Source organism: Populus trichocarpa, chromosome 7, assembly GCF_000002775.5.
Source record: "Populus trichocarpa isolate Nisqually-1 chromosome 7, P.trichocarpa_v4.1, whole genome shotgun sequence".
Taxonomy (NCBI): domain Eukaryota; kingdom Viridiplantae; phylum Streptophyta; class Magnoliopsida; order Malpighiales; family Salicaceae; genus Populus; species Populus trichocarpa.
In genome coordinates, this window is record NC_037291.2 from 12,878,802 (window position 1) to 12,904,147 (window position 25,346).

At 34.2% G+C, this 25,346-nt stretch overlaps 5 protein-coding genes across 8 annotated transcripts; 1 reads left to right on the forward strand and 4 right to left on the reverse strand.

The window, feature by feature from the left end:
* Positions 1–1,398: 1,398 nt before the first annotated feature.
* On the reverse strand, positions 1,399–2,403 carry LOC7486101 (uncharacterized). The gene has a single exon (XM_002309880.4). The coding sequence runs from the start codon at positions 2,401–2,403 to the stop codon at positions 1,399–1,401; it is 1,005 nt and encodes a 334-aa protein (XP_002309916.4).
* A 4,050-nt stretch (positions 2,404–6,453) lies between these two features.
* On the forward strand, positions 6,454–11,197 carry LOC7466741 (probable polygalacturonase). The gene is made up of 5 exons (XM_002310481.4): positions 6,454–7,270; positions 8,017–8,137; positions 8,977–9,151; positions 9,675–9,745; positions 9,843–11,197. The coding sequence occupies exons 1-5, from the start codon at positions 6,800–6,802 to the stop codon at positions 10,499–10,501; spliced, it is 1,497 nt and encodes a 498-aa protein (XP_002310517.4). The 5' UTR covers positions 6,454–6,799; the 3' UTR covers positions 10,502–11,197.
* A 710-nt stretch (positions 11,198–11,907) lies between these two features.
* LOC7466740 (photosystem I reaction center subunit N, chloroplastic) lies at positions 11,908–12,887 on the reverse strand. 2 transcript variants are annotated; one of them, XM_024605849.2, is made up of 3 exons: positions 12,417–12,887; positions 12,197–12,322; positions 11,908–12,103 (listed from the first exon to the last, which is right to left on the reverse strand). In XM_024605849.2, exons 1-3 carry the CDS (start codon positions 12,717–12,719, stop codon positions 11,996–11,998), a joined length of 537 nt encoding a protein of 178 aa, XP_024461617.1. In that variant the 5' UTR covers positions 12,720–12,887; the 3' UTR covers positions 11,908–11,995. The 2 variants fall into 2 exon arrangements, with proteins under 2 accessions (XP_024461617.1, XP_002309915.1); XM_002309879.4 differs by having other exon boundaries at positions 11,908–12,107.
* Positions 12,888–13,337: 450 nt separating this feature from the next.
* On the reverse strand, positions 13,338–17,561 carry LOC7466739 (uncharacterized). 3 transcript variants are annotated; one of them, XR_002983000.2, is made up of 7 exons: positions 17,402–17,561; positions 16,964–17,263; positions 15,407–16,058; positions 15,122–15,321; positions 14,780–15,024; positions 13,651–14,659; positions 13,338–13,559 (listed from the first exon to the last, which is right to left on the reverse strand). XR_002983000.2 is itself a non-coding variant. In XM_024605847.2 (6 exons), the coding sequence occupies exons 2-6, from the start codon at positions 17,230–17,232 to the stop codon at positions 13,863–13,865; spliced, it is 2,163 nt and encodes a 720-aa protein (XP_024461615.1). In that variant the 5' UTR covers positions 17,233–17,263; positions 17,402–17,561; the 3' UTR covers positions 13,338–13,862. The 3 variants fall into 3 exon arrangements, 1 of the variants encoding a protein (XP_024461615.1); XR_002983001.2 differs by having other exon boundaries at positions 13,338–13,562; XM_024605847.2 differs by having other exon boundaries at positions 13,338–14,659.
* Positions 17,562–20,209: 2,648 nt separating this feature from the next.
* Positions 20,210–22,036, reverse strand: LOC7466738 (transcription factor MYB64). Its single transcript, XM_002309877.4, is given in 3 exon segments — positions 20,210–20,964; positions 20,967–21,575; positions 21,686–22,036. Coding segments are annotated over 3 exon segments (1,050 nt in total). The 5' UTR covers positions 21,846–22,036; the 3' UTR covers positions 20,210–20,683.
* Positions 22,037–25,346: the final 3,310 nt, after the last annotated feature.

Sequence of the window (25,346 nt, forward strand, 5' to 3'; positions counted from 1 at the left end):
TCTTAATTGAATTATTTTTTCAATTGCATCCCTCATTATTTTAGTTCATTTTATTTTATATCAGATTTGGTTCTTATTCTTTTTATTGCTATATGGTTTCTTTTTAATCCTTTTTTATTGGGACTTTCTTTTTTGATTCCACCATTCAACATTTTATTGATTGGAATTTCTTAAACATTTTGGGTCACGGGTTTGAATGATTAGACCAGGTTGGCTTAGATCTTTTTTTGAAGTCCTTTTTTATAATTGATTTTTTTTTATTCTATCATTCTATGGGGTTATCCTGATCTCGTGTTAACCCAGTTTGACTCAGTCCAATATTATGTTTTATTTGTTTGTTTGTTTGTTTGTTGTTGTTTTCAATTTTTTTTTTTATCATATTATCAAATTAATCGAGATTTAACCCAAGTCTTGAATCTTTCTTACTTCTTTAAAAACATTATCGTCACCTAAACATTTTTTTTTTCGCATTGAAAATAAGTTTGGTCCAGCCAACAACATAGCGCAGGCCACCAATCTAGTAAACAAAGCTAAATGAGGAGGGGAAATCATTCTTCCCCTTCTCACATGTATTTTTTTTTCTTTTTCCTTTTGTTTTCATTTACATCTTTCAATTATTGAGTTTATTAGAAATTGAATTTTGTTATTTATATTGGTTTTCTTTATACAAGCTTATCGTGGTCTCGAAAAAAATATCCTGACATTAGATTTACTATCATCTATTTTCTTACCATATTATTAAATAAAAATTGTTAATTAATTATTATGATCTGGACTTCATGATTTATTTCGATTTACTTTTTATAAGATCATTGCAATCTTAGAAAAATGTATCGACATTGGGTTGGTTCTCGGTTTTTTTAGCATTTATTTATTTTTTATCATATTTTTAAATAAAAAATGATTCAAGAAAAACATAATTATTAGAAATTAGACTTCACGATTTATTTTAATTTATTTTTATAGGGTTACTATGACCTTAGAAAAACATCTCATTATTGAGTTAATGCTTATTTTTGTAAGTATATATTACTTTATCGTATAATTAAATAAAAATATTTTTATAAAAAAACAAATAAATTTATTAAATTCAATGGAGTTTATAACTTAGATTAAGAGTAGGTTGATCCGAATTGATCCAATATATTATTATTTTAATATGTTTTTTAAAAAATATATCTTAAAATTAAACCGCAACTGGGATGGACCAAGATATGATACAATAATATAATATAGAAACACAAGGAGAATCGAGATGATCTCATTGATAGTTTATTTGTTTATTTACAATAATACCTAAATAATCAACAATGGACCATCCCGCAACACACTCTGGGATGCTTGGCTAGCATGACTACATATGGTTTTAAGACCTCTAGATAAAATAGAAAGGAAGATCTAGACTTGCAATTGCTCCATTTGGACATCCTTGGACTTCAGAGCAACATACTCCCCAAGATAAACCTCAAGATGATCTGACAAGGAGGACTTGTTGATATTCTCATGGTGATAGGATTTGCACACAAAGTAGAGAACAGTTTGGATGACAAGGTCGAAGAGCATCACCTTACACAGCAAGAAGAAGCAAACTATTCCCACTCCAATTCTGACTCCCAATGGCTTGTGCAAAACCACAAAAATCTCGTATAGCAGCTGAATTCCCACAAAACAAACTCCAACCACAATAAAAACAGCTACTGTAACTCCCATATGGCCCTTGATTAGGTTTTTGCTCTTGATCATGGCTTTAATCCCGTAAAAATCTTCTAAAACAGAGACCACACTAGCCAGATGCCAAACTATGGTGATATACAACATCCCCACGGAATATATGATGATAAGAGCAACAAGAACCGCAATTCTAAATCCGACTGCATTTACGTGAAAAACAACTTGAGTCCACAAGGTTAAAAACACCACAGCTGCAATGATGTTATAGAGCACAACAACAAGAAAACTCCATATAAAGGTGACCATTAGTCTCTTCCAAACCTTTGGCACAACACTCATGATCTTCTTGAAGGTGATTGGCTTGACAGTGTATATGCAAGCTATGGTATAAACAACTGCAGATGTGGAGAGAAGGGAAAAGATTAGAAGGAAAGTAAAGTAGGCAAATTTGAAGAGCCAAAAGGCAGTCCATTCCGCGGAGATGTTATCAGAGAGTTTATCGTGTTTTGGTGTGCCAGATTGGGTGAAGTCTAAGGCATCTTCACTGTCGAGGATATTGAAGAAAATCATTTGGGATATTTGCATATGAGCTAGGAAGATGAAGGATAGTGGAAGGATGAGAGCTAGGGTTATCTGGCTGAAGATTTTTCTCCATGTCAAGATGATCTTGAAGGATTCTTTGAAGATGCCAAAGAACCCAAGAAACTGGAGCTCTTCTTGTTCTCTGTCCATGATTTCCCCCCCCTTCTTCACAAAGAAACGAGTGATCGAGGAAGAGAGATGCTGGCATTGATAAGGGTAGATGGCAGGCTTTAATTTGATAGATTGCCCCTGGTCTTCATATGAATTACTCATAAACCATTATAGTCGAGAAAAACTTTTGGAGGGCATTGAGAGAATTGTGAGATACGTTTTATTAGGTATGGTGACATGACATAACATGACAACGATGACATATTCATATTATCATTATATTATATGTTACTCCAACACATAAAAATCATATCAAAAATATTATTTTAATATATTTTAAAATAAATTTTTTTTTTAAAAAAGTTATTTATACTTTTAAACACCACTAAATAAATATCAAATGAAATTCATCAAGATATGTATTGTGAAATATCTAATATTATTTTGCTTGATTTATAATAACTTTATTTGTATATCTATTTTTTTGTCCTTAGGTCCCAAAAAGAAACGCTTCACCGCGTTATCTTCAAGCTAAAAAGAAACTTTATAAATGGGAATAACGCGTCTTGGAAACATTTTCTATTTCATGATAATGAAGGATTTGGGGGTGAATTTCTATCTCCTAACTCGGAAGGTGGAAACTTTCTCTGCAATCTTTCTCTGCTGTGGGGACATGCATCGCTAGCTTCTTAGTCTTCGCAGAGGATACTAATGAATGAAGTAAGTTTCCAAGCAAGCCAGTGAGCTTGACTTCCAAGTCTTCGAAGTTTTAATAACGTTGACTGGGTGTTTTCCATCTTGAATTTGGACATACTTTTCGGCCTCCCCCACCTTGGCAGACGGGACAATTTTCTGCTCTTAAACTTGAGTTAAAGCCAAGTTATATGCCTGAAATCTAAAAAAAAAAAAAACCATAAAATTAAGTTAAAGACAACTTCTATTACAAATCCAGAGAAAGACACCCCGAAAAAGCCTTTGAACTGAACTTTTGTTTGTCCCATTTTCCACAACTTGAACCAGTTCCTGCTTCAAAGTTCAGGCATGAACCTTCTTGGATATGTGGGCTGCCGATCCATTGCACAAATCCTAGCCACCGAGCTAGCTGGGTTTCGCATGCAAATTTATCTTATATACAAAGTACAAACCACATGTAAGAGAATGCATTGCTATAAACCTGGCCTGACTTTATTGCTTAACTCGACAAACTTGGATGATTCGGAAAACTCGTAATTTATAGTCTGAATTGTGTCTCCTTGGTTAATTTTATCGTTTGCAACTCTTGTGTGGCTTGCATCAAAATTGTTTGGAACGTAAAGAAACATGAAACCTTTTCACTTTGTGTTCCATTTGTACAACTGTTTACCCTTCAAATCTTTCAACTTGTTTTTTTTATTTTAATTTAGATTTTAAATTAAATGAAGAGTTATCTTGAGATAACATTATCAATTAGATAGGTTCAAAAACAAAAAAATCAAAAGAAAAATAAAAAAATAAGTCACGCTAACTTAATTAACCAATTAAACTCGTAACCTTAGTTATGGACTCCACTAGATTGAATTAATTTTTTTTATCTTATTATATGATAAAAAATATAAAAATCAATTTATCACCAATCTAATATTGAATGATATAATTTAATAAAAAACTCACACTAAATAATAAAATCCAAAAAAAATTAAAAAAAAAGGCCTCATAAAACAAAGCCTAGAAATGTGGGCTAGAGGGGGGTTGTAGGCCTAACCCGTTATTTTTTATATATATATAAAAAGTGGATGATAACACCCCTTTCTTTTTTTTGAAATTTTTTTACATAAAAGACATGTCTTCATGATCGAACCTAGATAATTCAACAGGTTGACTTAACATATAGAGTGTATCTATAAAAGTAAACACAATATTGTTCCCAACACGAATCAAACTTGCGACCTTAGACATAAAAGAATGATGGTTTAATTTGACATAAACATAAAATAAAATCAATTAAGAAAAGGTTTCAAAATAAAAGAATAATAATACAAAAAATAAGAACCAAATCTGATAAAAAAATAAAATGACTTGACACATTTTAATTTTAGTAGGTTGACACGAATCTTGAAAAAAAAAAAGGTTGTTGAAGCTAATTCTTCGTCGCTCCATCACCGACACTCGTTGGACCTTTAAGTGCGCTGCTTCAAAATCAATAGTTGACAACGGCTTCATCATACACGCTGGCGAGTGCGTTGCAACACCAATAAATATGTCTTGCCTATTCTTTTAAGTCACTAGAATTGTTTTGGTGTCAAATTAGGTCCCTCAAGCCTCAATTGCTTTGTATTAATTAGGTCCCCATGTATAGCAACGGAAAAAAACTACTAAGTATAATTAAAAAAAGTCTCAATGTGAGAAGACCAGATTGAAGAAAAAATCAGGGGGCAAAAAAAGATGGGGTTGAATATCTCCCTTGCTTGTGTAATGTAGTCCTTGATGCTTGCAGGAAATAGGAGCTCAATACTTGTCCAATGTTTAAATTCAGTCCCCATTATTTTAATTGTTTTAACTTAATTTAATTTTTTTAAATCAAACATTGAGAGTCAATTTTCTTTCTTGACATTGCGAGTAGTCAATATCAAACTAAATAAAATAAATAATTAAGTTTAATTCTCATCATATCTAATATAATATGATCAAACCCCGGAAAAAAATACTAAAAAAAGGGAAAAGTTGTTTGCATCCATAATATTTCATCACGTCGAGTATAGTGAGTGTAGTATAGTTTTTTTTTTAATTAAACTATAAAAAATAGCAAACCGAAGAAAAACCTTTAAACTAATAGGTCAATAGTTGAAATAAACTTCTTGCATTTAAACTTTAAACTTTATTAAACTATTATTTTTTTAAAATTCAAATTTTAAGACTAATGTTTAGAAAAAAAATATTTATTTAAATATATCATTATGATATGAGAGGTGTATTATCAAAATTGTTTAAAACAGAATTTAGTCATGATTACTACACAAATTGTTCCAAAAATAACCCTTTCTATATTAAAAAAAACCCTAAATTCTTATAAAAAACATTCTGAATTATCGAATAAAAAAACAAAATGCAACAAGCTTTCAATTTAGATATATCTTTTTTATTTTCCTTTCACGTAAACAATATTCAAAGCATCAATCAAATAAAAAACAAAACTTCCTGTCTTTGCTTGGCTTGCATTGGTAGGCAAAGTGGATATCCTCACGCATCTTGGCAGACAGTGCTATCATCATTGTTATATTTACATGTAAGTCCAATAGTAAAATCCAATCCTAAGTGGATTCAGAGTAAGGTACGAGAAGAGTTTACTTTAAACATTTTTTCTTAAAGAATCAAAACTATACTGTTTTGATAAAAATATTTTCAAAAAAAAATTATCAGATTGAGAATTGGTTTCTGGTTGGGTTAAACCCGGGTTAATCATATCAATAAGTTAATTTAGAATTTTACTGAGTTAACCAAGTTTTTTTTTATTCAATTTAAACCGGTTTATATCACAAGTAGACCGACAAGTACTATAATTATATTAATACTGTAATTTTTAATTTTTATTTAATTTAAATTGGTTTATATCACGAGTAAACCCGACAAGTAGTTATAGGTTTTACTACAATCATATGAATAAATTAGTCTAAATTTTTATTAGAAGAATCAAGTTTTTCTTAATTAGAACTTCAACCGCAAAATAAACAAGTCACCAGCACATCACGGCCCACCTTGGGATTTTCATCAATCACATGGTCCCACATTCTAAATCATGACTCTCCACGTGTCCCATGCATACAACCTCTCATTGCGCCTCACACACATGACAACAAATCATCTTCTTAGAAAGAAAAATGTAATCAACTCCCGTGAATAGCGGCTTCTTGTCAAACCACCTTCCATAAAAGGGAGACCAGTGAGAAGCCAGAAAGCCGTTTCAGTCCCTAAATTATTTTCTCTCTCAAGGAAACCCCACCACACATTGCGTGGCAACATTGTAGTGGATGATTAATATTTAATTATGAGAATAAAAGAAATTTTTTTGAACTGGACCCAGAAGCTGTAAGTACTTACATCACAACGCAGACTTGCTGTTTCTACTTCTAGTAGTCTTAAAACACGCCACCACCTCTTCTTCCTGCGCGCGCGCGCACATAGATTTCCTCCTCCTCGTTCTCAGTCCCACATTCCGTGTTTCATTCGTTGTACAGCTGCCGCCTCTCCAGCACACGGTGTAAGAACACTGGGATTCTTTCTTTATTTGCCAAAAATAAATTTCTTTGTTTTTTTTTTGATATTCTTAGAAACACACTCTTATTTGCCAAATATACATTTTTCTTTTCAAGAAATCAACCAAGAAAAGAAATAATAATTCCTTGAAACCTTTGATTTTTTCTTTTCTTTTATGGGGGTTTGAATGCAATAATTTGCATGCATGTTAAAGAAGATGGATTTTGATGAGAAACAAAGTTTTGGTTTTGGTGGTAATGCAATGATAGCTAAGGTTTCAAGATTTTCTTGGTCACCATTTCTTTTCTTGATCACACTTATAGCTCTTTTATCTTTTCAAATCACAACCAAGACCATCTACCCTATGAAGATTGCATTTAGTTCTACGTCGAAGACCGGTGTTTCAGCCGATACAAGAACCAGCTGTGTGGGGTTCTTTGGAGAGTTGCCGGAGAGAAAAGCTGTGATGTCGATAAGAGAATTCGGTGGGGTTGGTGACGGGAAAACGTCTAATACCGAAACGTTTCGGAAAGCGATACGGTACTTGCAACGTTTCGGGGAGAGTGGTGGTGCCCAGTTGAATGTGCCGAAGGGAAGATGGGTGACAGGGAGTTTTAATTTGACAAGTAATTTCACTTTGTTTCTTGAAGAAGGTGCTGTTATTTTGGGTTCTCAGGTATTTTTTTATTTTTATTTTTTATTTTTTGTTGGTTTTGATTGTATCCATTGATAAATGAGTTCTTCATAGATTTCTAACATGAAGCTTATGTCAATGGATCTCCAATAATTTGATGACAACCCTTTTTTTTTTATTCTCTGCAAAATGATGTTTATTTATTTATTTACAAAACGTTGGTATATAGTCAAGGTGGGACATTGGGAGGTCTTAATGGAAACACAAAAAGCTTTGTAGATGTGAAGAGAAAGAATGCCCCTTTAGTTGATTTTTTTTTTGGATTGCAAAGGAAGAAATGAACTTTGGCATGCTTGAATATCTGTGTAGTTAGGCCATGGTTATCATGCTTGCGGCTACTCTTTTAGCCTTTTTCTTACAAAAAGAGAAAACATTGTTAGGCAGATGCTGATGTGCTAAAGGACCCGCATTTGAGCATCCATCAAACTGCATGCCACCTTGTCTAGATTCTCTGATGTGTATTTTTGGTTACTTTTACAAGTGCCCAGTTGCTTTTCTTTACTGCAAAAAAATAAAATAGTCACTGCATATGTGATTCAAAATTTATCCTCTTGTGCTTGATACGTCAGCATGTAATTGAGTCAGCATGCATTATGTAGTTATCAGCTTTTTTTCCTGCTTCGTTTTGATCATTATTATAGTAGTAATATCTTTTGCCAGCATCAATTCCATCGAATGATCTTTCGATGTACAAAGAGCTGCTTCAATTTTATGTTTTTGATTGATAGGACCCGAAGGAATGGCCTATTATAGAACCATTGCCTTCTTATGGAAGAGGGAGGGAGAGATTAGGGGGAAGACATATTAGCCTTGTTCATGGAGATGGCCTCACAAATGTTGTCATCACAGGTATTCTGCCTGTTCCTTTTTACCAAAGTTAGCTTGCATTGAATTACAGAAATAAACTGCTCGATTCACACACATGATTTTACTGTACTGCTTGATTCATTTCAAGTTGTCTGGATCATTTGGCACAATTTATCAGTGAGTGTTGGCATCCTCTATAGTTCGTATAGTTGGTCATTAAAGTGATTATATTCTTATGGTGGTGTCATGTCAGTTTGTTGGAAACTTTTAATGTGTATTCCCAAGATAACGTTGTACTACCACATTTCACATAGATTGGACAGGAAGTTTTAACATATCTAACAAGAACAAAGTATTTTGAGTTATGATTCTCTTGCTGATGTTTGTGTTGGGTGGGTGAAATCTCTATTCGAGCAATTAATGAAGTTTGATAAATTCGAAGGGGAAAAGATAACTCTTAATAATTTTTTTACAAGTTTTGTTTCTCCTTCAGGAAACTCATAGAGCTAAACAACTAACTTGTAGCTATCTGGCTATCTGCTTATAGCAGGTGGCATAAAAATAAGCTGCTGTGGTTACTCATTGTATACATGAGAAATTATGGAAGAGGAAAAACCTATGGGTGATTAATTATTTTTTAACAGTGATTAGGTTCTGATTCTTCAGTCTACATTGCATGCCATCTGCTAAACTAGAAAATCCTTTCAGCACAGTGAGAATTAGTAGCCATCCATTCTTCTATTTATTCCAAAACATATCAAATGCCTTGGTGATAAATGCATAATTCAAAATCCAGTTTCAGAACATGCTATGCAGAAAATTGTTGTCTTGTTTATCAAACAGCTTGATCAAAATTTTGATCTGTTTGATTGGTTTTGCAGGAAACAATGGGACAATTGATGGACAAGGGAAGATGTGGTGGGAATTATGGTGGAACAGAACATTGGAGCACACAAGAGGTCACCTTGTAGAACTAATGAACTCTAACAATATTCTCATCGCCAACCTCACGTTTTGCAACGCTCCATTTTGGACCATTCATCCAGTTTACTGCAGGTTGCCACTCTCACCCTTTTATCCATTGCTTGGTTTCTGTTTTCTTTTATACTGTATTGCATTAACTTAAAATACTTCCACTGTATTGCATTGACTTAAAATATTTCAATAAGGTAAGAGTTTTTGGCCTTTAAAAAAAATGTAATGGTATAAGATCACATGTATAATATTGCTGATTTAATTTTGTAAATGAGCTGAATAAATCTATCCTACTGGATGATAAAACTTGGAAAAAACTGAACCGTAAAGTAAGATGCTTTTCCCTTCCACCAAATTTTCTACTGTTTTTGAGTTTAGGAGTGGTTTCCCATGCCAGGTCCTTGCCCTTGAAAGTTAGAACCTGAGAGTTACCTTATTATTATCCAATTGGGTTTTGTTTTCTTTGCTTTGTTACGGAGACTTGGGATAGAAATGTAATAACAAGCATAAATCGAATGTTCACTTCTTTTTATCTCGACATAGTTATTTTCCTACTGGAAATTGTAGCTGGGAACTAATACTATTAGCTCTGCATTTGTTTCAGCAATGTTGTTGTTAAAGACATGACAATCTTGGCTCCTCTCAAAGCCCCAAATACTGATGGTATAGACCCTGGTATGATTCTTATCCTCCCTTTTCTTTTTTCCTCCCTAGTTTTAATTGCATTGAAGCTGACTCATGAAACTAAAATGGTTTTTCTTTCTTTGTGCAGACTCAAGCACAAATGTGTGTATTGAGGATTGTTACATTGAGAGTGGGGATGATCTTGTAGCAGTGAAGAGTGGCTGGGACCAGTACGGTATTAAAATGGCTCGTCCAAGCTCAAACATTGTAGTTAGGAGAGTATCTGGCACCACCCCTACTTGCTCTGGGGTTGGAATAGGTAGTGAGATGTCTGGAGGGATTTTTAACATAACTATTGAAGATTTGCATGTCTGGGATTCTGCTGCTGGTGTGAGAATAAAAACTGACAATGGCAGAGGAGGATATATAGCAAATATCACAATAAGTAATGTAACAATGGAGAGAGTTAAGGTTCCGATAAGGTTCAGTAGAGGCTCAAATGACCATCCTGATGAAGGATGGGATCCTAAGGCAGTTCCAGTTGTGAAGGGCATTTCTATCCGTAATGTGATCAGTTTCAATTCAACAAAAGCCCCTGTATTGGAGGGAGTTGAGGACGCACCATTTGGTGGGATATGCATGAAGAATGTTAGCTTGCTTGGAGTGGTATCATCTTTGTCATGGCATTGTGAATTTGTCTCAGGTTTTGCAGATGAGGTATTTCCAACACCATGCCCGCAGCTGCAGAGTAATATCTCTTCATCTTGGTGCTCATACTCTTGGGCTTCTTCGGTCAATCTCAATTGAAGTTTAGGGATTCACTGGTTGTTTTCAGAGGCCAGTTTGCGTTGAGCAAATTATGATTGAAAAACAATATTATGGAAGTGGTTGGGTTGATCACTAGAGGAACCACATTAAGGGTCTGAACTGAGCATTTCGTAAGTTATATTTGCTTAAGCGTGGTATGAAGCTGCTGCATGGATGAGCTCTCAGATTATACTCTCGGTACCAAACACCAATTTTGGCAAATTTGTGGTTGCCTTTTTCAGTTTTGACTTGCCTTGGTGATTTTCTGACCTTGGATTTCACTAATTCTGTCATTGGTCACTGATTTCTGTGTATGGATTATTGAATATAACAGAATGCACACCTGGGGATTCAACTAAGCCCCAACCACAGAGAGAACAAAGGATCGATTACTTATACCAAAAGAATACAGGAAAATTTAATAGAAGGTACATTTTCCAGCATTCCTGGATCGATTACTTGTGCTATAGGAATGCTTGGAAATTCTTTGTAGGAATTTAATAGATGCTGCATTCAAGGTTAGCTCCATTTATTTTTTACACCATAATTTCTTGTCCAAACAAGATATGGAGTCACCTCTCCAACTCAACTCTTGGTTTCTGTTCTTGTAATGAAAGAGATCTTATTAACTTGTGTAGTCCTTGTTTTGTTTAATGTTATTTACTGACCACCCTGGCAAACCAGGTTCTCTTTTAACAGGTTATAATGCTGAAAGTTCCTATAAGCATTTATTTGTAAAGGTAGAATAAACGGAGGCATTGAATAACTTAGCATAAATAGGGCAACCACTAACTTAGCATAAATAGGGCAACCACTAGATTTGTCTTGCTTATTCAATGAATAGCTCTGACACTGATGAACTTACTGGCTATATTCCTATTACAAGTCCTCATGTTCATCTTAGGAACATCGTGAGCTAGTTCTATCAAGAATATGTGGTCTGAATTCATGTGATGGATCAAGTCATCCATGTTACTTTGAGCTACCTTGGATGGAACATGGTTGGCTGAATATACTTTCTTTCCATGTTACTTTCAGCCAAGGCAGTTTCTCTGAATTTGTTCTGCTTTCTGTAATGTTTTCTGCGCATGGGAAATAACTTTTCCTTTAAACCTTATGATCTACTTTTTATAACCCAAAAAATTCATTTTTTTTTTGTTAAAATTTAATATGGTTTGTACGTTTTGGATCGTTTTGATATGCTGATATCAAAAATAATTTTTTAAAAATAAAAAAACATAATTTACATGCATTTCAACATAAAAAGTTATTTGAAAAACAACCACTACTATTCTGCCAAACATCCTCAATTAGGTAAAATTACTCATGGAAATTTGGATTTGTTTGTCCAATCTCCATGTATTCTCCATGGATGGAGCAAAATCGAGCAAGGACAAAGGAAAATATAGGAGAGAATCACACAGAGAAACTAGAGATAAATGGATTGTAAATTTTGTTACATGGAAAACTAGATACATGTTGGAAAATGGAGATTCAAAGACAAAGCTCACCCTCTTCACCATTTCCAGAAAACATTGGAACCACACTTGTATTTGTCCTTTCCTTCGCACTCCAAAGCCAAATCATCTGAGATAAATGGCACTTTCTGTAACAGCCAAAGAAAACCAATTAAATGACATAATCATACGGTCTAATCAATAAGAAATATTACTCATAAAACTACACGAGTTGCACCTTTTGCTTGGCAAGATCTTGGCAGCCTGTGAAGTTCTCGGGGAACTTGCATGTGCCAAATTGAACTGTGAATGCTCTTGCAAAATTTGCTCCACTAGTGGCCAATCTCTTCTTGTCATTCAATTCCTATAACAATATCACTTCACAATCAACATCATAATAGAAACAGATGATCTGATAAATAAAAAGTTCTGAGAAAGGCAGGGTTTTGCAAACAAACCTTGTTAGCTTTGCTCTTTTCAAGGTACTCTTCGATGACTCCGGCATTGGCAGAAGAAGCAGCAGCAGCTGAGGTGAAAAGGGTAGCTGCAAGATAAACCATTGCAGCTCTCCTTCCTTCACTTGCTTTCATTTCTCTAGAATCAGCTCTAGTCTGTTGGGCTCTGATCACAGGCAACTTGGGGCCAGACACAACAAGGGATGCAACTGCAGGCATGGAAACAATCTTGGCATTAAGCTCAGATGATCCAGTGCCTGAGATAGCATAGTTGCATGCCAAAACACTAGAATTCATGGCTGCCATTGCTTGCAAAATGTGTTATTACAAAACTGAGATTCTACTTTCTTAAGAAAGATGAGACTAATGGTGATGAGAGGGCTATTGCTTATTTTTGAGGTTGTGGATATTTGATAAGGAGTGATGTGGAAGGAGGGGGTGATGAATGTGATTACGGTTGTGGTTGGGGTGTGGATAAGGTGAGATCGCCTCACTCCTATTGGCAATTTTGCTTCTCATGCTTGTTTTGTGCTTGTCGAAGTGTAGGTGGGCTTGGATTTTGGGCCCACTTTGAAATCAAAATGTGTGCTCTATGTCGTTTCTTTAACAGGCCAAAAAGACCAGCAATCCACCATGTGGAAATTAACCACCATGGAACATGGACATATTATCCTCTTTGGCAATCCTTGGATGCTCAAGAGTCTACAGAGTTGGTATCTAATCAGTTACTGTAATCTGTTTCATCAGTCTCAAATTACCAGGATTGACAGATTCGTAATGACAGTGCAAAAAAAGAAAAAAAGAAAAAAAGAATTGACATTTCAGGGTTATACTGATCTTCTTGATAGCAATTGATCCATTCTAACTCTGCATGACCTAGCAATTTTTGTAAGTAATTAAAAACAAGTGAAAACAGGTCAATAGTTGTATAGAATCTACACAAATTTCATGCAATCAAAACTACAAAAATTGATAAATATAAATTCAATGGCGTATTTTTCACCAATATTTCCTTTCTGAACAAAAAGAAACCTAAGAGACCTCCATGTATGCAGCTCTAAGGAATGAGAGAATGAAATAATCCAGTCACATGCTCAAGAATCCTTCCAACATTTGAAGCAAATGATGGCAGCCACCTCCTGGAACCTGCTGAGGAATGTGCAGAAGCGTAAGTGTTCAGACACGATTTGATGTACCTCAAGGCACATTTATATTTGCAATTGCAGCGAAGATATACCATGCATAGCATCAAAACAAAATTATGGTGGCTGCGAGTATGCTGATCTTGGTCGATTGAATATAGATCAAGATTCAGGTCACTCCCCCTACAGTGGAGTTAAGATGACAGTGCTCGACAAGCTTAGAAACCAAAGCGATCATGAGCACGTTTTCAATTGGCAGCACGGGTCAGAGACATCCACGAAGACATCTTTTATCTACTAGCTGATGCTACCTCAATCTTGACAATCTTTTACGTTTTTGACTTTTCTTACGTGCAACAGCATTGTTTGAACCACTCTTGGAACTGGATGGAAGAGCCAGAACTGATGATGGAATGCCAATAGATGTTCTTCCCTTCTTTGAAACCCATTTCAATGGCATGTTATTTACCACAGTACCAATAGTTTTTGAACTATCCAGTTCAACAAGATGTTTAATTTGATCCAGCATCTGGTGCGCCCAGGCAATAGACAAATCTAGACCAACCGAGTCATCCATTGGTTTTTTCCAGAGGCTTGTCAATAGCTCCTTGAAAGCCCGAAATGACATTGAGGGTTGATAACCTTCACGGTTTTCACAAATCATATTGACCTTGATAACATGCTTGCAAAGGTTTCCCTGCAATGACCATGCACAATCACAAAAAGCAAATTCTGATCCGGGATTCCACACTATCCGTGTTACGTTGTTGTCCTTTTGACTTGATACCTTGGCAAAGAGATGATCCTTATCATCCACAGTAACAGAAGAATTGGGAATTTGCAGAGCCCTGTGCCATGATGTAGATGCAATATATTCCTCCTTGACATTTTGAAAAGAATCACTTTCATCAGCGTACCTATCCAGCCAGTAACTTGAATGCAACTCAGTTGTCAGCTTGTGCACTAACCAATCCACCCTTTGGAGTGCACCAAGATGTGAATCATCAAACAATTTAGCTTTCAGCTTTACATGATAAGCTTCTATGGCACCTGAAGCCTCTTGACTTGCTAGGGGAAGAGCTCTCATAGTCGATAACCACATTTCTGTCAAAGAAGCAGACAACAAAATCATGACATAAGAAGCCAATGTCATTCCACATGACTAAAACAAGCATGCACAAAACCAATGCATATTATCTAGTGCCTGCAAGGGAGAGAACTAACCAATCTTAGGCACCCAAGAGGCTTTGAAATATTGTATGAATGCAGTCTGATCAACAAGATCATGAGTCAACTCTTCCAAGGCAGACAAAGTATCGACTCCACCCCAAATGCTGTAAACTATCTCTCCCAGACGTTTGAAAATCTCTCGCTGAACTTCAATGTTACCACACTTTTTGACAATATTTCTCAGCCATGATCTACGAACTCGCCAGAGGGAAAACAATACAGGACAGCCAAATATATCCCTGAAAATCCAGATAATACAAGGTATGATAAGACTACTGTACAGTCTATATTCTGTAACCACAGATGAAAACAAACTGTATAGCAAAAATATCCTGCCTTATGGGATCAATTTCTGCAGCAGCATCATCAATCAAGAATCCACTGATCTTCCATCCAGGCTCCACACTTGATGCTCGACCAAGTAGAGCCTTCATCCACTTAGCAACATCTGGCTTTGCAGAGCTACGCGTGATGATCCATGCAACAGGAAGTGCATGTTGTCTTGAATCAAAAACAAGAAGTGTGCACAACGGATACTAACATTCAAATACACAATGCCATCAACAACCACCTAATAATGTTTTTTCTAGGTTACATAAAAAAAGGGCATGCATAGAATACCTTGAGTCTCTTAATGCCAAATGTTGAATCTGCTGCAATGAGACTGCGGTGACCAAAACGGATCATTTGCTGCAATTGCCATTCTGTTTGAATTCCCAGAATGAAAGCATCTGATTCCAAAGAATCTTGATAAAAGAAAATGGATTTCTTATTGCGTTCAACCCACATCCTGATGCTAGCTTGATCATCTAGATCCAACTCATGAGTAGACCGTTTGATGATCATTCCAAGTTTATGGACATATTGTGAAGCAAGGCTGTTGACTTTTGGATTTGAACCGCAGTATCGTTGAATCCCCTCAATGTGTTTCTCCAACACATTCTCCTCAGGAATTCCAAGATAAATCATAGACATTGTTTGCTGCTGAATTTCATTACAAATATATGGAATTTTTTTGGCTCCAGGACCAATGGCATCTCTGTCAAGTGGTCCGTGGCAGACAAAACCAGATTTGTTTACATGACGCCTTTCATTGTATATAATTAGCGCCTGTGACGGTCGGGCATACAAGCGCTTCACTACAAAGTGGCATGTACAGCCACGCATGGATTGGGGCCTTGCAGCACGATTTCGGGTATTAAGACGATATTTTCGACTAGGTAATACTCCTCCACCTTCACCATAATTTTCAGGACCAAATGAACACCAGTACCTTCCAAACATAAATGAAAACCAACATGAGAACTTATATACATAGTTTAAGCAACAAATGCCACACATCAAAGTTGACAATGAAGCAACAAAACCAACATTGACAATGAAGTTGATGAATATGATGAAGGTGCCAGCCATTTTGCCTTTATTACTCACATGTCATACAGTAAATTATACACCTGAGTTAAAAATGCATATAAAAAAACTACACATATTCACGTAATGCATGTTTAGTACTGTTTTGGGAAGTGGTTTTGGTCTTAACCAACACTTCCAAACCCATCCAGTAGCAAAAAGATAAAGCTGAAAAAATGCTTCTAAAAGCATTTAGAGAAGTGAAATTACGCAACTTCAAAATGAACCTTAGTGATGTACTGGATACATTCATGAAAGATGAGACTTTTCATCTTGCTACCGAAGATGAAGCGGATTGGTGGAGATGATTTACAAATTCAAGAATCAGTTCCTACAAAAACAGCTATTGTGGGAAAGGAAACTTTTTTGAACCTCTTTGTGGTGATATCCTTCCAAGATTTTCAAGGGGCTTTTTCCGTTGTTGATATTTAGAGGAGTTAGAAAGCTCTTTTGTTTCAATTCTTTTCATCTTGGAGGATGCCTTATTCTCCTCTGTTATAATTTGACACTCATTCTATACAAATCTCCCCTTCTTTCCTTTTCCCACATAATATGCGATGAAACGATAAGATATATTCAAACAACTTGGAGAAAAGCCAATAGGGTGCCCTATCAAAGCTAGAAAAAATGATGGCAAGACATGAAGAGTGCATTAGGCAAAGAGAAAAAGGAATAATAAATTCTATAACAACATGGAGAACAGATTCTTTATCGAAGGAAAATGATACAACAAAGCAAAATGGAATTCGAAGAGGACTAGAAACTTACAACTTGTATTCCAAATATTCATCAGTCTTGTAGTCCTTCAAAGTGCCTCTGGCTCGTTTTCTTCCCCTCTCGATATGGAAGCGGGTAGGGCACTCGGGATTAGAGCATTCTCCAATTATAAAGGCATCAACACGGTCGTAAGGAATGAGGGCAACCTCATCGTGATGCTCAGCAGTACCAAACTTAGTCCAGGTCAAATCGGCAGCCGAAAAATCCTCCTCGGCAGGATTTTGGACAGCAAGATTGAGTACAGATTCAACTATATCCATCTCTCTTGCATCAACAACTGCTTCTGATGCTCTTGTATTTACCGCCAACATAATTAAAAGTGAAGTAAGGATATCAAGTGGCAATTGCAGCAAAATAAACTTGAAAATTAAACAGATTTACTTGTAGTAATGAATTAAGAGGAAGACAGAGTAAGGACGAGAGAGATACCTTGAGGGAGGAAGTAGAGGAGAGAGAGATAGACGGCGTCGTGGGAGGGGGTTGGAAGTTTAGAAGGAGGGAGGGAGGGAAGCAGAGAGTGATAATGGGTTTTGGTTTTACCTAGATAGATTGTATCTGATGATGAAGCAGCCCAATGGGTGGGTTCTTGCCTTTACCTTAGCGGCAATTTAAAACGGCGCTGTTTTATTGTATTCAAATTTGGGTCCTTTTTTCTAGGAAGTGTTTGACATTACAGCCAAAATGCTGATAGCTCAAAATTTAATTTTTTTTTGTATTTTTAATTTATTTTAATATATTGATATAAAAAATAAATTTAATAAATAAATAAATTATTTTGATGAGTGTTTGAAACACAATCTCTAAATAAACATTTATTACTCTTCTCAACATAAAAAAATCAAACAATCGAGCATCCACTGCAGATGAATTCATAAGGTTCAGAGCTTAATTACAGGAAAAATTAAAATTTACAGGCACAAGGTTACATGATATATATAGACTGCAAAAAAATAAAAACATGAAGCATATTATAATTTAATTCAGCTCCAGAGAAGGATATTTCTGTTTAGAAATATGGTTTCACCCGCACCCAAATCAATGCTCGGCTAGCTTGTTTCCGATGACTATTTAAGGTATTTTAAAAAGTTGTTTTTTAAAATATTTTTTATTAAGAATATATTAAAATAATAATTTTTTATTTTTTAAAAATTATTTTTTATATCAACGCATCAAAATAATTTAAAAATATTAATTTTAAATAAAAAAATAAAAAAATTTAATTTTTTTAAAATACTTTTTAAAATGTAAAATCAAACCAGATATATATAATCGTATGGATCATTGGACAGTGAAAGAAAGAAAAAAAGAAAAGAGGTTGGTAATCTCTCCACAGACGCATGAGGGTGTTTGTTCATAAATCAATTTAATTAACATCCTCACACTTCACATAAAATATGAACACAAAAACACCAGTCGTCGGTCACTAAAAAGCATTGAAAACATATAATTAATAAACATTCAACGACCTGCAGAGTCTGTCACTATCTCCACGCACAAACCTCCATCACCACAGCAAACTCAAAAACACAGCACTCACCTCGATCATGGCAGTCGGGCACAATACAGCAGAGTCTCCCTTGTTGCCTGTTAATCTTCCTGACTAGAATCCGGTACAGAAATAGCTTATTATTATTATTATTTTTAAACATATATTGTTTCATATAAATATAAATATTAATTTCATCAACCTTTAAAATTTTTACTGATTTTCAGTTAGTAAAACAATATTTATACACAATTTAAAACTCGGTTTTTTACCAATAAAGTCTTTCTCGAATTTGACATTTAACCCAAGTTATCTATAGAATTTTGTTTTTGGCAAGTCTTTTGTATGTTTTGTGATCAGCTCTTTCACTCCTGATTTTTTTTTTGGTTATGTAGTTTTTAGTTTTTTTTTTTAGTTTTTGTAAATTTTTTTTCGTGTATCTTGTTTTTAACGACCTTTTAGTTATAGTCTTTTTAATATATCTATTATTTTAAAATAAAATAAAATCCATAGAATTTAATATACATTCAAGTCGGATTGGATTGTGTTGTCATTCATGAGGTATAAATGAAATTGCCACCCTTACTAATTTAACATAATATCAATCTAAGATAAAATATATAATTTGTTAATTTATCGTTTAATTAAATCAACCTCTTGACGGCATTTTTTTTTTCAACCAGGAAGAATTATAGGAAAGTGGTTAAAATCTTGATAAAATAAAGTGATGGATTTTACTTTATATATATATATATATATATATATATATATATATATATATATATATATATATATATATATCCCTCTTGTCCTCCCAACAAATTCAAAATTGAAAAAAATGAATTGATAATTATTTTGGATGAAGGGAGTACTAACGGTGTCTTAATATTCAAATGCCAAGTATTTAATTGTTTAAATTGGATCGTCATGAATATTTTTATTAAAAATTGACATCACATGAGAGAGTTTCTAATGTTATATTAAACAAAAGATATTGTGGATGATTGAAAGATCAGTTAAGATGAATTAAAACACATTAATATTCTTGATTTCATTACATCCTCTTTCCCATAATTCGTACCATCAATATTGTAACCCAAAATAAGGAGTAATTTAATTATTGGCATCCTCATTATCCTATAAAGTTTTTGTATTTTCATAGAAAATGTTCAATATCTTCTCTATTTATTTATAAGATTATATAAAAAAAATTTAAAAATTCAATTATCATTAATAATATCGTGATCTGTTTTGTTTCGGATTCTTTCCTGAATTATTTTTTTTTCATATTTTAAAATTTTGATTTCATAATAAATTTTTCTAATCTTACTTTCCCATGTTACTAAACATTTCTATATGAAATACTTTAAACATTTATATTTAAATTACAAAGAAATGATTTTTTAACTGAAAATGATCAATTTGAAAGAGACATTGAGAAATTAATTATTAATTATCATTCAAGAATTAAGTATCTGATTTACAATTCAGAATAAGGTAAGGTTATTGTAGAGAATCCTTGCAGAAAAACACAGGAACGCATATGAGGATAGCTCTCAGCGATCACAACCCTAAGGGAGACAAAATTGTCAACAAATAACTTATCAATCCATTTAGATAGGAACATGTCAACTAACTGATAAAAGGATGATTAATATACTTCAAAATAGCACAGAAATATCTATCATGGCACAAGGCCTCGAAGCAGCAAAGTAGTAGTCGAAATTATGGCACAAAAACTAGAGAAATAATTATTAGAACACAATTAATATATATACCTTCACTTCTTCTAATTCATGGTGCAGGGTTTCAAGCTCGAATGTGTCTATAGGGAGTTACAGAAGAAAGAACTCATTAAACATCTATAAATCAATCAAGATTCAGGTTTCCATAAATTACTTGCTCTGCTGCTACCACCACCACTACATCATCCATGGATGACAGAAAGAAAACAAAGCCCGTACATAAGAAATATCATTTGCAGATTGTACCTAACTGAAAATTACAGCTGAAACATTGAAAGTCCTAAATGAGGGATGAAAGCAAAATGTAGCTGCCTCCTCCTTTTGCTTATTCTGAACTCATCAGGCACTGCCTAATATATATATATGAACCAGACGTCTGACCAATATTGTTATAATTGGAAAATTGGAAGATTATCAAACCCAAGATTATGCTCGTCATGATGATAAAACTGAAGCTTGGATAATATATATCTTCGATAATTAAGAGATTCCCACACCGAGAAAGTCTATAAAGGCAACATCCTGGTTCTTTAATTGACCTCCATGATCTTTTTCTTCTTGCTGAGAAGCCATTGGCAATTTCCACATTGCAGCTGGCTCATGATTATTGCTATTGAGTCTCACTAACTGGCTTTCGGTAATCTTTTCTTTATTGCTTCCATAACCATCACCATAACTTGTCAATGCAAAAGGATTATTAGGATCAACTTTCTTAGCATTAGGGATCTGCTGTCCAACAACATTCTGGTAGTTGTTACCACATAAATGGTAGAACTAGGATGGTAAGTACAGTGAAGAGATTCATTCAAAGCAAGTGGTCTCTCTTTAGGATGTAATGAAGAATTAGAACTTGAGTATTGAATATAATCCTTTCTTTTTGCATCAAAGACGTCAAAACTTAATGAGTCATTTGTGATGGTTGAAGCACTAACGTTAGTCCAAGAGGGTGATGAGTTTGAAGAGGTCATGGGTATGTTAGTACCCTTTCTTTCAATAATATTATTCTGAAACCCTAATTTAGAACCATAATCAAGTGACACTTGAGGCCTAAAGAACCCAAAATTGCTACCAGGAGGAGTACTGCTATTTCTGTTGGACCGAAGATGATGATCAGTAGAATATTGGACTTGGAAATTATTTCTCTTACCATGGAAAGTCAAGCAGCGTTCCCGCTTCCTTCTTGCCATAACAACATGGTAATGATTCTTGACAGCGTTGTCAGTTCTACCAGGAAAGAGCCTAGATATCGAAGCCCATCTGTTTCCATGAATCTGATGAGCTTTTAGGAGCCTTTCTTCCTCATCTTCTGTAAAAGGCCTTTTGTTGATATTTGGATCAAGTTGGTTGTACCATCTCAATCTACAACTTTTCCCTACAAATCAAGATAAAGAAAAAGAAGCACATATGAAAATCCCATTTCTTAGAACTTGAGCAATGATGAGAGAAAGAAAAGGAGAGGTGAATTCTTTAGCTCTATCTTACCTGATCTTCCTTGAAGATGTTCCGCGATGAAATTCCAATTCTGAGGACCATATTGATCGACAAGTTGCCGAAGTTTCTCATCTTCAGCTGGTCTCCAGTGCCCTCTATGACAACTAGTCTTCCCATCATCACTGCTTGAGCTACCTTTAAGATCTTCCATCACATGAAAGCTTGACCAAACTCACCTAAATATCCCAACACAGCAACAAACTGTAAATTTATGGCACTAATCGGCACAAGAGGAAGATCTTGAACAGAAGTTTGAGGAATATAAGAAGTTGAATTGGAAGAAAGAGATATAGAACAGGAGGGAATTGGGTTTAGGGTTACAGATGAGAGGTCACTTTTCTTATATACACAAGATAGGATATGTATAAATACATGTACATGTATAAGCACTGAATTTTTTTTTTACCTAAATATCAATGTGTATTAAATGTTACCATTAGCCTAATCAAATTATTTATCCTTGTAATTCACTTCTTGACAGCTCAGTACTCTCCCACAGAGACACAACAATCACGAACACTCAAGTGCCCATTTCTGGGCAACGTAAATGAAATTATTCCATTAGATGAGCATAAGCATTGATTACATGTGTAGCAAAGTTAGAAATTATTTTGTTGCATGCAGTTTATTATTGGTTATTTAAGAGGAAATTAATGTTAATTTCTGTAAGAGGGGAGGGGAGTTGGTGAATAATTTGATGTCAAAATAGATAGCCACAAGGTTTTCGCTTTTATTTAAATGGTAAGTTACCAAGGTCGTCATCATCATCATCTTCTCCTTCTTCAGGCTTAACAACTTGCTTATATATATATATATATATATATATATATAGTGTTTCCATATTAGTGTTTTAGATTTTTTAAAATAATTAATTTTGGGAATTCTTGAATTTATGTATGCCATGTTCATTGATTATTGTAACAATTTATATATAGTTTTACTTTCAGTCAAGTTTAAAAATAAAGAGTCTGCTAAAATATTTCATTGTTGTATAGCTTCCTGGAGGGTAAAAATAACTTACTTGGGATGTCAAGTATTTTCAAACCTCAACGTTTCTCTTATTTTATTTATTTTCTTTTTTATATTCAAGAATACCATTGATTTAGCTTTCACTTATTAATACTCTGTTCATCTCTTCGAGTTTAATAAAAAACAAACTATAATTAATTTTATATTTTTTTAGCGTAAGAAAGGAAAGAAAGAAGAAGGGAGGAGTGAAATATAGATAACAACTTATTTATAAATAATGATATGTCAACTTTGTGATAGAATTGCTAATTTGTTTTAAATTTTTTACTTCGGCAGTAATTCTATCAGAAATTACTGATGAAACGCAATCCACTGCTATTTTCATCAGAATTTGTCAACAAATATTTCCATTGGCAATTAGTAATAAAACATTATTTGTCAGTATATATTTTCATTACTATTTATTAATTTTCTAGCAGTTCAATTCATGAAAGTTTTACTTTTTATTACTTAACCTCGTGTTTAACCTTTGCTGACTATGGCGGAGGCAGCCCTTACAGATATATAGCTGCTGAAATTTTTTTTGAGAAGGTTGAAATTAAGAACTGAATTCCACCAAAAGATTGATTGCATAAAAGACAAGAAGGAAAGACTGAATAGCTTATACGAACCAAACACAACATGGATTCTTACATTTAAAGCACATGTGGGAAAATCAAGTAGAAAAGTTTATATTTTTCATAGGGCTGCTATATTAGAAGAAGGACTGCAACAGCCCGTAGCTACGATTACCAGAGAAGGGAAGCGCCAGCCAATGTTGACAAAACTACAAGTACTGTAGATCTGGAGAATTGTCAGAGGAGAATAATAAGATTCAATTTATTTACTTTTAACCGAAGATGAAAGCTTTAATTTGATACACAATATTTCATCTGTCTTGTATATTTCTTAGTTTCAGCTGATTCTCTCAAGAAAACTTAAGTACTCTCTCAATTTCTCCAGTATAGGATATATGTTTTTATTATATTTGATCTTTGATATGCAGTCATTCTGTGACCAAACTCATGATTTTATCTCTGAAACACTCATTAATTATTTGATCATGCTCTTTTCAATATCTACTCCCTTTTTTTCCCTTTCAATACAAAGGAGATCCCATCAGAGCTCACTGTATATACCTCCCAATATCTCTCTTCATCTCGTTTAATTAATCTTCATGTTTCCAGCTAGGGTTCAATTTGTCATCTCCCCTTGCAAGGTATATATAGCGGACTAAATATAGAAAGTACTCTTCAACATTTTCTTCGTACCTTTTAAAACATTTATTTGTTAAGTTATTTTTTCCCTGTTGAATTCATATTCGTTGAAACTTTATTTTTTCCCTGTTGAATTCATATTCGTTGAAACTTTATGCCAAGGAACTTATAGCTTAATACATATCCCTCATATAGAGTCTTAGGGTCGAACTTTATTTTTTTTTTACCCATTAAGAATAAAAATAATAATACCAATCAATCCCATAAAAAAATAAGAAAAGATTAATAGTTCAACAGGTATATATAGTATATGCGCAAGTGAGTTACTAGCTTAACTGATAATAGCCAAGTGTTAAGAAGTCAATTAGAAAGAAGATATTCCTGATTCGAATCTTACCACTTATATTTTTTAATTTATCTGTGAATCGTGTTCAGGAGTGTATCTATTATATAAAGAAAAGAAAAAAAGAAAAGAGTATATAGAATATGCTTTTATGTGGCAAATATTAATGATAAAGAGGTAAGAGGAGGGGAAGAGTGCAAGGTAGCATGTCTTACATTTTGCTCACATCCATGTAGATGAAAGGTCAAAAGGAGAAAGCAAGTCCATGTTTATTAAAATGTTGTTGGTGCAAGCAAAAAAGATGGATAAAGTGATTTCTTAACTGACTGGGATTTTATACCCCATGAAATTGATCTCTTCTCCTCTTAACTAAATTCTCTTCCTCTTCCTCTCTCTCTCTCGCTTCTCGGTTTTATTATCATTACAGTCACCATATTGCCATTAATTTGTCCACATCACATTACCTAGATATTCTTCTTAAGAATTTATTAAGTGCTCATCCAGGGCTGCCTAGCTAGCTTGCTAGGTAGCTGTTTTCTCTTACTTTTTCTCTAGTCTAAAAATATTATTGAATTATTGGTCAATCTTGCTCTGTATGGTGGGATTTGGGTGATTCATGAAAACCCTGTTGAACCTAATCTTGAAATTATAAGTTAACTCTTTGCTTGCTTAATTCTTGCTCCTGTGTGCCTTTACATTTCATGCATGTGCCTTCACTGAAAGCTGCTTCACGGTTCTTTCAGTTTTCTTCGCGTCTCTTTTCATAAACTGATATATAAAATATAAATCCTTAACGTGAAATAATATCCACTATGCTATTTTAATTCCTCACAATTATAGAAAGGTCATCTGACTGAGACTTTGTTGTTGTTTCTCTCAGGTTATAAATAAGGGAAGTCTTCACATATTATATATATAGCTAGCCTTAGTGGATTACTAATTAATTGATGCCTGATCTTCACATATATCAAGTGGACGACCGTGATAATTTGATATATTCTTCATCCTCTCCATTTTACTATAATAAGCAGCCCTTTCAAGGCCCCATGTACACAAACATGCATGCGTTCTTGAACAGTTTTTA

Excerpts from the sequence above, each read along its gene's own strand:
- LOC7466739 (XM_024605847.2), bottom strand. The coding sequence starts at position 17,232 with ATGGATATAGTTGAATCTGTACTCAATCTTGCTGTCCAAAATCCTGCC. Across the intron at positions 16,059-16,963 it reads GAATATTTGGAATACAAGTT|GTACTGGTGTTCATTTGGTC; the intron begins GTAAGTTTCTAG and ends TATGTTTGGAAG. Across the intron at positions 15,322-15,406 it reads TTGGCATTAAGAGACTCAAG|TATCCGTTGTGCACACTTCT; the intron begins GTATTCTATGCA and ends TTTGAATGTTAG.
- LOC7486101 (XM_002309880.4), bottom strand. The coding sequence starts at position 2,403 with ATGGACAGAGAACAAGAAGAGCTCCAGTTTCTTGGGTTCTTTGGCATC.
- LOC7466740 (XM_024605849.2), bottom strand. The coding sequence starts at position 12,719 with ATGGCAGCCATGAATTCTAGTGTTTTGGCATGCAACTATGCTATCTCA. Across the intron at positions 12,323-12,416 it reads AAAAGAGCAAAGCTAACAAG|GAATTGAATGACAAGAAGAG; the intron begins GTTTGTTTGCAA and ends ATATTGTTATAG. Across the intron at positions 12,104-12,196 it reads AAGATCTTGCCAAGCAAAAG|TGCCATTTATCTCAGATGAT; the intron begins GTGCAACTCGTG and ends TGTTACAGAAAG.
- LOC7466741 (XM_002310481.4), top strand. The coding sequence starts at position 6,800 with ATGTTAAAGAAGATGGATTTTGATGAGAAACAAAGTTTTGGTTTTGGT. Across the intron at positions 9,152-9,674 it reads ATTCATCCAGTTTACTGCAG|CAATGTTGTTGTTAAAGACA; the intron begins GTTGCCACTCTC and ends CATTTGTTTCAG. Across the intron at positions 9,746-9,842 it reads TACTGATGGTATAGACCCTG|ACTCAAGCACAAATGTGTGT; the intron begins GTATGATTCTTA and ends TTCTTTGTGCAG.